Raw genomic sequence first — 15,085 nt, forward strand, 5'->3', positions numbered from 1 at the left:
AAATATAAGACTACATGACAAGTTAATAATATTAGGGTGGATCAAATTAAAACTGAACAGTGGATGTATTGGGTTATATTTATGTATGTGTGTGGCGACAACCCTGTGTAGAGGTAGAGCGGGAGGTAAGGAAGGAAACCCCTACTACATAATGGACTCGCCCTAGATAGTCGAACGTGATATGCATAGGCTGTCGGGCAGCAGTATCGTCCAAGCACCAATCAAGGGCAAATGACACAGCCTATTAGTCGCCTGGAGTGGTTTTGCGGCATGACAACATGCGGCCATATACGTCAGCTGTTACAAAGAACATGTTGGCGATGTTTGGGTAGACAGTGTTGGAACACTCACCATATAGTACTGATCTATCACCATGCCAGTTCCATATCTTTGGTCCGATGAAAGAAGCATTGAAGGGTCTGCGCTTCCACTCGGACAATGTTCGCAACTGGTTCCAATCTCAGCCAAAGGAGTTCTACAAGCAGTGTTTTCACCTCTTGGTGAAACAGTGGGACAAATGCTTGTGTAACTTTGGAGATTATGTTTGAAATAAACCTTGTTGATTTCATTCTGTGGTCCCTGTTCCATTTTCACTTGATCCACCCTCATATATGCGTACATTGATGAAGAATATACACGTTGGTTACTCTGAAACTAGATTCAAGATACCAATATGTCTTTTTATCACACAAAAATCTTAAATAACAAGGAGATAAGTAAAACTGCTTTACTACTTTCATGGGGTAGGCACACACATGTTAGTAACAGGAAGTTTTCTGATTTATTGAGTTGGAGTTTGAAGTCCACTTTATGCACAGTAAGTAAGGCTAATCAGGGCCGGACCTACAGTTTAAAGTGGGATCCGAACCATTATGTGCCTCCACCAAGTATTGAACCCGGGAACCCTTGATTACAAGGCAAGGATGCAACCGCTGCACCATCGGAAGGACCCTAATAACAGGAAGCAATTGCCAATATCTGTCTCTTGGATGCTACACTCATGTAAAAATTATTTTAGTTGCAAATCTTGGGATTGCAAACCTCTTGAACTCACAACTGTCCTGCAAGTGAAATATGTTGGCCACAATTGGCAAAAAAAGGACAAAATTTCAATTTTTTACCCCCAAAAGAAATATTCCTTCAAAAAACAGTGGATTTATGGCAACTCTACTAATACTTATTAAAACCATCTCAAGTATTCTGTAATTCACAGACATTTTGAATGAAGGAATTAATTTGCTACTTATACATTAATTCATTCACACATATAATATCAATGAAATTCAATCATATATTAAATAATGTATGTTTGAGGAAATAGATGAAAATTTGCTTTGAAGTGTCAAATATATATCCTTCTATGGTTGTACAAGCAGTTTAAAACTTCCTGAGGCACTCTGCATTCTACAATTTTTTTCATAACCACTTGAATGCGTAATTCAGGTAATATTCTTACCAATAAATAAAAGTACAATATACACATTCCCATGTATAATTTATTACATTTTAATTACAAAGTAACATCTTGAGGAATGGGTAGATTGCAGACTTCAATCAAGCTGCAATAAAAGGAAAAGCTGAAATTAGTAATGTATGTGGATATAGCAAAATCAACAATAAAAATTGCAAAATTTGACAATCTGACAAGAGTAAAAAAAAATCCTAGGAATAGATATTTATATATTAGATTTTATCAAACGGTATAGGGGCATTCCATGTCAAATCAACCAATGGGCTGAACCTTGACATCTCACAAATTGATAATTCTTGGTACAGTAGTAGTACCAGTCAAGTTGAAGAAAACTGACGAATTTCAGATATTTAGGCAGTTAGTTTTTGAGTTATAGACTTTCAAAGATGGGAAAATCCCAAAATTTGACTACATTTTGAAATTTTTAAACAGCTGTAGATCAAAAACTATTTGACCTAGAGAGCTCAAATTGGTGTCACTCTCTTCTTCTTTTAATGTGGTCCATTTGATGGGTATTATGAATAAACAAAAAAAAATCTTAAAAATCTGAATCCTAAAGGTTAAAAAATATTTTTATTGGTTGATTTGACATAGAATGACCCTATATATTTTTATAAATTAGTTTCAGCTGAGTGGAGAACTACTTTTCAGGGTGTTTTTTATGTGTATATATAAGGATGTAATTAATGCACAGGGTCCATCAGAACGATCTCCCCTAATCAAAATATAAAGAGCAACATACATCCTATCCCAAATTTTATTTTACCATCACACAGAACAATGTTTGCCATTTAGACATCACTTTGTTTTGAAAATTATATCGTCCAAATGCCTGCCCGCACGAGCTATATACTCCTGAAGCCTCACCCTGAATTGTTAGCATAGCTCATGAGGTCACTGTCACATCAATTCCTCAATTGTCTGCAGCCTGTTTAAAGATCTCAGCCTCCAGGTATCCCCAAAGAAAGAAAGCACAAGGGGACTGGTCTGGTGACTGAGCAGGCCATGAGATGTCACCATGTAATGAGATGGGGATCCATGGAAACATCTGTAAACAACTTCCCTAGAAACTCTTGCCACGTGTGCTGTAGCAGCATCATTGATGCAACAACAGAGGTGCATTTCCATGCCTGTTGAGTCTAGGCTCTAGGATATTGTGAAACACCTCAACATAGTGGGTAAATGTAACGCTGGATGTCTTGCTTCCTCAAAAAAAAAAAGTAAGGCCCTCTGATTCCAAAAAAAAATAACATGCTGACTGTGGAGAGGTCGCTCATGGGGTTGTTGAGGATTTTGTGGGAGCCAGTACCTAAAATTCCGCTTGTTGAAGTAGCCTAATAGGCTAAATGAAAATGAGCTTTGTCACTAATGAGTACAACAGCTTCAGCTAGAACATTTCCCAACATGGTCTCGCAAGCAGCCTGTCATGAATGCCAGTCATGTTCTTTAAGTTCCTGGACTACCATCACTTTGTATGGATGGAACTTGAGGTCTCCGCATAAGATATTCCCAAGGTGAGAGAAAACATGCTTAACAGCTGGACATCATGGAGATCTGGTTTAGAGCCTGTCTTACTGTCACAATATTCTCGCATGTTCGAATGCTGTGATATCTACCAGGTGATTTCAGTTTTAAAGCTGAACCAGTCTACCAAAATTATGTACCCACAACAATAATGTTTTCTTAACGGGAACTCTTCTATGTTGACCTACTTCAAAATAGCCATGCATCACAATTACAGTCACCACTGTTAAAATAGGTTTCCAACACAAACACACACAAGCCCACACCATGAATGCAACCAAAATGGCATGGCCTGTGCTGCTCAAGGATATATGACTTGAGTGTCCAATGCCAATACAGTGCAGGAAAGAAGCGCCAAGTCGAATTGGAGAAATCGTTCTGCCAGCCCTGTATCATAGTTTTGTAAGGTGTTTAAAATGCAGGTTTGGCTTTATTAAAAAGAAAAAAAAACAATTGTTATAAATACTAACATGTCTGTGAAAAGTGGTGATTAGACATTTCATACAATTAACCAATATGTGGTGTTTCAATGAGCCCTCAATATTGAGGTCACTTCTCAGAAGACACATTTTTTTACAACACTTGTGAGACTATGTAAATTAGAGGGGTGTTGGTTTTATCTTACCAGTAATATAAATTACAATTTTAGAGTTTATATGCTCAACATGAATATGGAATTCACATAAATAACCTCTAACAAAATGTGCTGAACAGAACAAATTTCTTATATCTCAATAAAAGCATGTCCATAAAAACACACTGCACATGTTACTGGTACTACCACTGTATCAAAATTATCAATTTCTGAGATGTCAAGGTTCAGGCTGATGCAAAATGGTCCCTGTATAAATCATTTCTGCTGCACAGTGTGCAAATATTATTTTCCACCTTATCATAGCTTCTGCATATATTTTGGGAGTCCACAGTCATTTTGTTAAATGTAGCCAATGATACGAGCAGCTCTCCACTTTGTTATTCAGCCACAGTGGTCCTGTTGGTCAGCTGATTGCCATATGGGACATCTGGGCTCAATTCCCAGTGTGGATGGTTTCAGGTTTGAATTCTTTCAGCAAAGTTCCTGCATGGAGCAGCTCAGGGGCTCATCTACCCTCTAATAAAATTGGTACCTGGTGGGTAAAGGTGGTCCGAGCAAGGTGCTGGTCACATCACCTCAACGAATTGACAAGATTATGAATGCACTAACTCAGCACCTTCCCATATGCCATCATGGCATGTTACAATGTACAGGGGAAGCTTGACCTTTTACATTATTATTAGGGCTGAGCCGATACCAGGGGTATCAGTACGTATTGGTTAATTTTTTTTTCGCCGATACCAAAGGTTCATTTGATTGATTTATCTTAATATGTTTTTTTGTACCACTTTTGGCTAATTTGCAAAGATGGGAATGAGTGATGATAATGATGAAATTGATGAATGTACATTCACAATCACCCATGCCAGGATTCAAATCCGGGAACCCTGGTATCGTAGCACTATGTGCTAACCAGTCCGCCCCAGGGGCCGATGATGATACCAAAGATTTTGAGTGGCTAGAGCAGCCAAGAGAAAGAACTTATTGGTCCAGATTTGTCCCTTTCCTTGTGACAGGTTGGGGTCCCGCACAAGAATTCCATGTATATTTCCGAAAATGTTGCACTCTCCTGGGAAGCAGTTGACTAGATCAAAGGCAGAGCTAAAGTGAAAGCGCTGCACAGAATCGTGACATTGGGGGCATGTAACTGCCTGGTGGTGAACGGTATGTGGACATAAAAGAAGTCATTCATTGCCAATTCTTGCTTGCAAACTCTTGGGTTAAGACAGTGACATTTTCATAACAAGCATTATTAAATGCTAGGCTCATTCCTCTGGGAAAGGGATGAATGTCACTGTGGGAGGGAACAACAGAGAATAATGGACAGCAGGGCATATACAGAGATGCCAAATGAGCAATATACAGGGTGAACCTAAAGTAACAGCCCATTTTGCAGAAATAATTAATGCATGGTTTTTATATTTCAGGTGAATGATACTCCAAGGAGATGCTAACAACAAAAGAACGAATTGTGATTGTAACGGCACGTTTGCGTTGTCAGACATTCGAGGAGGTCAGGGAGACGTTTCGTAGAAATTGTGGACGAGAGGCTCCAACACTAGGTAATATCAGAAAACTGGTGAACAACTTTATGCGCACCGGATCTGTACTCGATGAGCAACGTACAGGTCGACCATCGATGTCGGGTGATACAGTAGCACGTATCCGTAGTCCCACTGCATCAACTCGTTGCCTCAGTCGAGAACTGGTGATACCTCAATCATCAGTGTGGAAAGTGTTGCACTGCACCTTAAAAAAGAAAGCGTACCACGTCCAGGTTGTCCACAAACTAGAACCGGAGGATTACGCTGTACGGAAGGAGGATTACGCTGTACGGAAAGACGTGTGCTACGAACTCTGTGCGGCTGCAGCACAGGATGGATTAATGGAGAACATCCTTTTCAGTGATGAGGCGACATTCCACACCTGTGGAACTGTGAACCATCATAACTGTCGTATCTGGGCTTCTGAACACCCGAATGCTACTATCGAATGGGAATGGAATACACTCAAGGTGAACGTATGGCTTGGTTTCACGAAACAAAAACTCTATTGGCCATTCATGTTTGCAGAAAACACCATCACAGCAGACACCTATCTCGAAATGTTGCAACTGTTCCTCCAGCCACAGCTACAGGATGATGGGATTCTTGATTCCGTGATCTTCCAACAAGACGGCGCACCACCGCACTTCGCCTTGACTGTGCGGGAATACCTCAACAACATGTTTCCAGACAGATGGATAGGAAGAGGATCCACACGTGTTTGGCCATCGCGGTCCCCCGACTTTACACCATTGGATTTTTTTGCATGGGGTTTTATCAAGGAACAGGTTTACAAGAGTAAGGTTGCAAATGTGGCAGTCCTCAAACAACGCATAAGGCACGCATGCGAACTCATCACCGGGGCGATGTTGGACACAGTGTTTCGAGCAACACTGACCCGTTGGGAAACGTGTTTTGAAATTGATGGACATCTCGTTGAACAGCACTGATATGCTGTATACTAATGTTGTAATATCACATTCATGAATACATTATTTCTGCAAAATGGGCTGGGACTTTATGTTCACCCTGTATATCTGTATTTGTGTATATTTTTACGCCCCCCCCCCCAAGATAATCCAAACAATAAAAATTGTGTTTACATTTGTATTTGTTTTGCATTCCTTGTGCAAGCTGTACTCTATACGCACTACATACATACATTTTACTTTACATGCTATAACTTTCTCTCCCATTAAAGATATGTATGTTATTAGTTCAATAATCTTTTCCCTCTGGATAGCTTTTTAAAAATCATATTACACAAACTAAATAAGATTGCAAAGTGGTGTGAACACACCTCATATTAATGAATATATTCTGGTTCCAATCGACAACATCTATGGATCAATACATTTTTCTAAATGATTAAAAAAATAAAAAACTTGCCTTCCGAAACCCAATGTCTCCTGCATATTCTCTGAAACATTGACGGCATAAGTTCAAGCAGTATTTCCTTATCAAGCCATGCCGATTTCCACATGCTCGGCTGAAAGGACAGAATACACATATATTATAAAAGTAAACCATCATTTAATCAAACTAAAAATAAATGTCTGGTGAAGGGAGCATGTGTTCTCCTGAAATGTCACAACAAACAACAGCGTCATTCCATGTAGTCATGGATTTGTCTCAAATTTTTTATACTGATAGATACTTAGTCCAATATGACATGATATGTAATATTAAATTTGTCCAGCAAATATTTTGAAAGTTACGAATTTTTGAAAATTTGAAGTTTTTCAGAAATTGGATGGATGAACGAAAGCACCATGTGACACAAAACATGCCATATCTCGGAAACTATTAGGAGTATTTTGATAATTTAGGTATTGTTGGAGAGGACAGGCATAACAGAAAATGATTATATTACCACTCTTACCTACTCGAAAAGTACAAAAACCTTTAAATAAAGTAAAATGTGATGAAAAACACTCCACTTCGGTTAATTGTTTGATATACATTATTTTTATTTATGTTAAAAGTTCATTTCTAGCATGATTTTATGAAAATAGCCTAAAAAAACACTGACTTGTACTACAAACATTATTTTTAGTATTATAAGCTCTGCTAAGCCTTTTAGTTTCAGTTTCAAGTTTTCCAAAAAAAAAAAAAAAAAACTGACAATTGTAGAACCTCACAAGTATTTAAAGCAATGATTTACATTATCCGAAAAGAAAAAAATGACTGGGTTTTTCTGAAAGAACCCACATGGGAAAACTGGGCTGGGACCACCCAGGCCAACCCTGATTATAGATAGTTGCAACTTCATTAAAGAACACATTTCTTCTTTAGAATAAAGAAGGTATATTAATATGTGATTAATAGCATGGACGTCTGCAGGATTTTTCCACACTTTTCCTGAAAACAACTGTTCATGCACTGAAAACCAAATTGTTTAGCAGCAACAGTCTGAAGTACATAGTAGGTCTTAATTCTCTCTGATAATTTACAATGCATTACAGAAAAGAATCATGTTGCGAGGGAAGTCAGCAAGAATATCTTTAGATCCAATTTTTTTGTAAACTGAAAAGAATATTGATTTAATAGGGTGTAAATAATTCCATGGGGCACCATGGCATTCTCTTTTACATTTTTTCATTTAGATCATTCGCTTCCCAGGGCTGACTCCTACTGCTTCCTAGCTAGGGCTTGACGAGACTAACAAAAGTAGATATTGCAAGCGAAGCGAGAAATAAAATTTATGAGATGCATTTATATATATATGTATAAAATTTGAAATTGAGGGAGGCAATTGTTCCTCTGTGCCCTCTTGTAGTTGCACCACTGTTTCTCACAACATGAAAGAATGGTTTTTCCGATAATTTCCAATCTCCAAAAAATGATAAACATTTCTTGTTTTTATACCTACAACCAGCAAGTGGCCCACAAGATTCACCCATCACAAGGAGAGTTGAACAACTTTCAAATGCACCTGCCTCTTACAATAGAAAATCCAAATAAATCCTGCATGTCTACATATATATTTGTGATGTGGTGCAACGTGCACAATAAGCGTGGAAAGGAGTGATTTCACTAATGAACTGTATATCATCATTTAATAAATCGATATCACGTGATTGAATCGCTTCTACATGATCGCAACATGCACGTAATACAGGTCTACAGAAACTTACTCATTTCTTTTAGCTCACGCCTTTTCCCTATCAAAACTGCTATCCCATTCGAGCCACTTTACAATGACTGCTTCTCTTTTTCATGTTGAGAAAAACACAATTGTAGTTGGAACTCATTGTTGAAAGGCTGCATTTATGTAAACGCTGAATGCAATGCCGCTATGGCTACAATGCAAAATAATGTTTAACATGCGCTCCAAGGTGAAAAATCAAAAGAAATAGTGGTGCTATATTTTCTTTGAAAACGTTGTTCGAAATATATGGTCCCATAAAATGCACATGCACTTTAACTTTTATTGTATTCTACCAAAACATAATTTGAAATCCCTTCCTTGTGTAACTGCCACACCACAAGAGTCAAACATGAGTGCTTAATTATTTTGTGGGTAAAATTTTAGTATCCACAAAACGTATTTCTTCAATTTTACAAGAGAAGGTACAGTAAAAATTTACTATCCTTCGGACACCTCTAATTTTTTCGTTTCGTCAATTTTTGACATTCATACTTACGTATCTGCTTCGCTGAACATTCCTGAAGGTGTATCAACGTTGTTTTGATGAAATTAATTGCAATTTTTCACATTACCAGTACATCTTTCTGATAGGCCTTTTCGCTTGCCTGAGACGAACTAACCTAACCACGTGCCAATGGTTTGCAATTCTTTCCAATTTCTAGATCCTGATACTAACACGACACCAAATTTTAACTGTTTCCTAACCTAACAGAACTAACCTAACCACATGCCAATGGTTCGTGGGGCTAGCGCCAATGGTTCACAATTTTTTTTCCAATTTCTAGATCCTGATACTAACACGACACCAAATTTTAACTATGTTTCCTAACCTAACAGAACTAACCTATTCATGCGCCAATGGTTCGTGGGGCTAGCTATTCTCCGTCGGAGAATTAATTTTCAACGAACAACATGAATTTCAGCTATGAAACATTCCCACATCACACAAAACACCTTAACGATGTTCGACAATGCTACAGGAACTTTTTACGGTAAGTAGTTTCTTCTGTAAAAATAAATAAATGTGTCCGAAGGATAGTAAACAATTACCGAAGGTACTTACCAAACTGACTTTCCGTACACTTTTGAATGGTCGTGGAAATGTTTTTTCCCATCGCTTAATATATTTCCCCGGTAAATCATGTATTTTTGAAGATTAATGTCTCTCCAATGCACGAAAGCTGTTGCCTCTATGTCCTTCTACTACGTGAACCAAATGTTGCATGCATTCGATGATGTAGCCCCTGGTCAGTGTTTCCAACCACGCCGTGTTTTGCAAGAACATGACAACTTTCAAGATAACAATTTTAGTTTGCCTAACCTAATCTTGCTATGCATGGTTCGTGGGGCTATTTATGAATGGTTTGTGGGGCTAAATGCACTGTTCGTAGGGGTATCCGTGTATGATTCATGGGGTTTTCGAACCAGGAAAAAAATACAAAATCACTAACACGAAAATAGATATTTTTCGGCGAAGAAGGTTGGAAACACTGCACACAACTGATCATAGACAACGCTAGTCAAGATTTCCCGTCATATTGTGTGTAACGCTACCAAAAAACCAACTAACAATAATTATTCGATATGTGTAAAATTGAAATTATTGTCGTGAAAAAAACTAAATCCCACCTTCAACAATCCTCAGCAATGCAGAATATGTAAGTGCCAATGTGAAAAACAAGAAAGTAAAGGAATTTCAGATGTTTGGCGGATACTAAAATTTTGGTAAAAGATAGGTATATCTGAGACACATTTCTTCATTTTTACACAAGAAACTACTTACGGAAATGAGTTTCTGCAAGCTTTCAAACATTCGTTGAGGTATTTTCTTTCATCGTGGAATATATTTGACCGGGAAATCATGTATTTTTCAAGAGAAATAACTAATCAACGCACAATTGCCAATGCTTTCGCTACGTGAACTGCATACGTTTGAAGACATAAGCCCTGTCAGTGTTTACAACGCCTTTTTTTCACTATTCTTGACGGTAACAGTTTCATAGATCGGAGACACATTTCTTCAATTTTACACAAGAAACGACTTATGGAAATAAGTTTCTCCAAGGTTTACGATGTTCATCGAGGTATTTTCTTCCTAAAACTTCACCATAGAATGCAGTAAAACAATAAATAATCAGTTTTGATGGAATAATATTGCCTTTTCTGTAGATCGAGAACATTATGCCATCATTTCCATTATGTACCTGCAGATGGCTCTAGCGTCGGAAGTGACGCGATCTCGCTAGTGGAACAAGGGTTTCCAAACGTGCGCTTTTTTTTTCATGAAACGTGCACTTTTTTTCCCAAGAAAATGTCATGTCATGGATGAGACTTTAGGTTATTATCGGGCGTAGAAGATCCCTTGGATTATTGTATAAGGAATTCAACAAACTAAATCCCAAGGCGGGGAAAAATATCCTGGAGGAGAAAATCGAGAAAAACCGATGTTCTCCGGATATGCATGATTGAATGTACTGAGGATATTATTCGATGATGAAGCACATATTTAGGGGTGAAATGAGTGCTAATGGAACCTAACCTAACAGGCCTAACCTAACCTCATAGGCATACCTCGTTCCCATGAATGGTTAGTGTCAGAAAGTGTAAAAAAAAAACGTACTTACCCTACGGATGCCGGAGCACCGACTGCGGGCAAGAAGGATGTGTCATGGAATAAATACGGGAAAGATGCTGTGAAGGTAAGTTAATCTCTTAATTTTTATTAACGTAACCTAAACAAACCTAACCTAACCTGGCATGTTTCGTGACTTGAAAGTATAATTTCAAAAACCTAATAATTCGTGGAACATAGGAATTTTCATGCACAATAGAGCTGGAAACACTAATATTCAAAAACAAAAGAAGCACTTACATTCGCAAAGCAATCGATATCGCACCGTGACATGCTTTCAGTAGCATTCAGGAAAATGGCTTATTTTAGCAGAAAATGTGTTTGTTTTCGTGCAAAAAGCAGAATGGCACCTTCAACTATGTTCCGTAATACATAATTGGTAAGTACTAACCACGAGAAACACAATATATCCGATTTAAATGTGTCTCCGATCTATGAAACTGTAATTTCTTGCCTAACCTAACCTTATCGGAAATGGTTCGTGGGACTATTTGTGAATGACGAACACGTTAGTAGGTATTTTTCGGTGTAGAAGGTTGGAAACATGGTAACATTATCGTATGGGCAAAACGGATTCCTTGAAATTTCCTTCAAATTTACAGGAGAAAGTACTTACGGAAATCATTTTCTTGAGCGTTTTGGAAGTTCCTGAATGTAGATTTGATCCATTTTAATGTGAATGCGTGTTGTTTTCTGCGAAAATCTCTGTCCGACACGCTGTTTCTCCTCACGCCATTTGCTTTTTGCATGAGAGTGCAATGTTCCGTGTGTTAAGACGATGCAACCCCGTAGCCAGTGTTTCAGCCTCGCCGTGTTTTCACTAGAACCACCTGTCGAGTTCGGAACAACCCATTTTTTCCGAATTGGTGTCACTTATCGCACAACATTGTAGCAACATTGTGTTCCGACGTCACAGGAGAGAGGTTTTTTATATTTTTTCTTTGTAATTATGCTAATGGAACCTAACCTAACAGGCCTAACCTAACCACGTAGCCATTCATCGTCTCACGTCTGACGTCAATATTCAAGGTTGGAAGGAAGAGAATTACGAAAGAAAGATGGTTCCGACACGAATGGGTGTCACTTATCGCACAACACTGTAGCAACATTGTGTTCTGACGTCACAGGAAAGTTTTTTTTTCATGTTAGGCAATACAAAGGTAACGCGTCTGTTAGCGAAAATATTATTTTTTCTTTGTATTTATGCTAATGGAACCTAACCTAACAGGCCTAACCTAACCACGTAGGCATTCCTCGTCTGACGTCAATATTCAATGTTGCAAGATGGTTGTGCGTAAAGGAAGAGCATTAACAAATTTCGAAAGAAAGATGGTTCAGACCCGAATGGGTGTCACTTATCGCACAACAGCCTAGCAACATTGTGTTCTGACGTCACAGGAGAGACCTTTTTCATGTTAGGCAATACAAAGGTAACGCGTCTCTTAGCAAAAATATTATTTTTTCTTTGTATTTATGCTAATGGAACCTAACCTAACCACGTAGGCATTCCTCGTCTGACGTCAATATTCAAGGTTGCAAGATGGTTGTGCGTAAAGGAAGAGCATTAACAAATTTCGAAAGAAAGATGGTTCCGACCCAAATGGGTGTCACTTATCGCACAACACCCTAGCAACATTGTGTTCTGACGTCACAGGAGAGACCTTTTTCATGTTAGGCAATACAAAGGTAACGCGTCTCTTAGCGAAAATATTATTTTTTCTTTGTATTTATGCTAGTGGAACCTAACCTAACAGGCCTAACCTAACCACGTAGGCATTCCTCGTCTGACGTCAATGTTCAAGGTTGCAAGAGTGTTGTGCGTAAAGGAAGAGCATTAACGAATTGCGAAAGAAAGATGGTTCCGAATTGCGAAAGGAAGATGGACAATGAACGTGGTAAATCGCAAGGTTATTTCACAAGTTCTACACGTAAATGCGACGTATTAGCATAATTTCAAATAGGGGCACGAAAGTAGATATTTTCCGGTGAACGAGGTTGCACCACTGCATAAATCGACAAAACACTCTCAGAACGCCCCCTAAACCAGTATGCTATCACGGCCATACTGTGTTACAGATTCGAAACAACAAGTAACAGTAAGTACTCGTAAATAGAGAAAATAAACATTATCTTAGTTCGAAATGCATTATTTCGCCTTAAGAAATGTTCCGCAACACGTTAGCAATGTAAAGAAGTCCGAAATATATGATTCGGAGGTGTTTTGCCCATACGATAATAGTACCAAAAAGGGTTTTTGTTTTCATATAAAAAGCATAACGGTACCTTGAACTATGTTCCGCAATACACAATTGGCAAGTACAAACCATGCGAAACACAAAATATCCGATTTTAATGTGTCTCCGATACACCGAACTTTTACCGAGCGTGCATGTTTTTTTTTTTTTGTTTTTTTTGTTTGTTTTTTTAAAAAAAAACGTGAAAAGATTCTGGAGTGTAAGCACGCCAGGTTGTAGATCTTCAGATTGTTAGGTCTGACTGTTTTCATATTCTTATAGAACACCTGCACAATCTGAACCATTGCCTGGATATGTGAACAGGCAATATTAATGCTAACGGACTGCCTAATAGGATTTACAGAATTCTTAGGGTGGACGCACAAAATCCCTAGTATGCAAGCTACAAAAGGTATTTCAGAAGTAATGGCATGAGAAGCACCTGATATAGTAAATTGGTGCTTGAAAATGTGAATGGAGATACGCGGAAGCATATAACGATGCTTCTTCCTTGGTGCTAATAAGCTGGCTTAGCGGTGGATAAACATTTACGTACATCAATATTCAAGCTTTTTACAATAATTACACCTAAGCATGCAAACACACATGGAAAATCAACGTAATTCATCAACAACTGTTCTATACCCCAAATTCACACTATCATGCACTTCAATCCAGTAAATAAAAAATAATACTTACCATGACCTTGATCCTTGGCCATATTTTCTTGGGTGAGAGTACCAAATATTCTGGAAACCCATTTCAGCTTAACTTTATGCTTGAATCAGTATTTCAATAACACGTGGAAACAGCACTTCGCATAAAACACGCTAATTACAAAATGAGAGAGAATCACAGTCTACTCGCCGATTAGCGGGGGCAATTCTTCTTCTTCTTCTTTTATGAGCCGCGGACGAGTGAAGTCACGCAGGTCTTCGTGTACGTCAAGAACCTGTTGGCTGTATGCGCAGTATCCGTAAATATGGCAAATACATACCCTGGAAAAGCCAGGGTCGGATGTTTCCTTTCATAGTTATGTATTTATTAATTGTGTACCTACATTTCTACTGCAATGCGTGAAAGGAAGCCAGTTCGTGCTTCGCTTTACATATATTTTTTAAATTTTATATTATTTGTGGGACAAGCATAGGCGCTGACTTAGGAGGGTGAGGCACTTTCTGGCTCCCTCAATTTCTCAAGAATATTGTCAATCTTGCCTCCCCCACCCTTTTCCCAAATTTGGAAATCTCGTTTTTGCCTTAAACTGAACGCAGAGAAACGCGAGAACTTGCAGGGGTCATTTTTCCAGGGTGTAGTTTTTAAAATTGTTGTAAAAAAAATTGAGTGGAAATGTCCATTGATCTCTGGCGGGGCCCACAGGTTATCAGGGTGCTTTGTAAACTCAAGTCCATTTATTTTCGATTATACAGGTATTTATATCATACAAGTAAAAATGTAACGTCAATCATAGTGCCTACCGTACCCCGGCCGAAGCAATAAAACTCCTCTTTGTTCCCAAGACTATGGATCTGTTGGCATTTGACGCAACTAAGGGCCGTATTCATAGTTAAATCTCAAGACACTGTGTAAGAGATTCTTAGCCAAGACGATCTTGGGAAGGTAATCTCGTCTTGAGACAGTGTCGTTTCATAGTCGTATCTTGAGAAACTCTTGGCTAAGAGCCGCTCTTCCCAAGGAAAGAAACTTTCTCTTCGCCAAGACGACGATCCTGAGATACGATTGCCTGAAGTGATACCAACTTAAAAGAACTGCAAGAGAAATTGTCAAAAGAAACAACAAAACACATTTTGAAATACATTAATAAATTACGTGAAGTTATGAACAGAGTCGTAAAAGTACATTTATTTCGATAAGTGATGATTTTGTTACAGAAGATGAATTACTTTCCTGGCTTTGTATGTTTTTCTTGGGTT

General features: G+C 38.3%; 1 protein-coding gene across 1 annotated transcript; it reads right to left on the reverse strand.

The window, feature by feature from the left end:
* Positions 1-1,478: 1,478 nt before the first annotated feature.
* RpS29 (ribosomal protein S29) lies at positions 1,479-14,015 on the reverse strand. Its single transcript, XM_083119947.1, has 3 exons — positions 13,851-14,015; positions 6,524-6,623; positions 1,479-1,559 (listed from the first exon to the last, which is right to left on the reverse strand). The coding sequence occupies exons 1-3, from the start codon at positions 13,910-13,912 to the stop codon at positions 1,551-1,553; spliced, it is 171 nt and encodes a 56-aa protein (XP_082976073.1). The 5' UTR covers positions 13,913-14,015; the 3' UTR covers positions 1,479-1,550.
* Positions 14,016-15,085: the final 1,070 nt, after the last annotated feature.

Source organism: Lepisma saccharinum, chromosome 3 (genome assembly GCF_977018435.1).
Source record: "Lepisma saccharinum chromosome 3, izLepSacc3.1, whole genome shotgun sequence".
NCBI lineage: Eukaryota > Metazoa > Arthropoda > Insecta > Zygentoma > Lepismatidae > Lepisma > Lepisma saccharinum.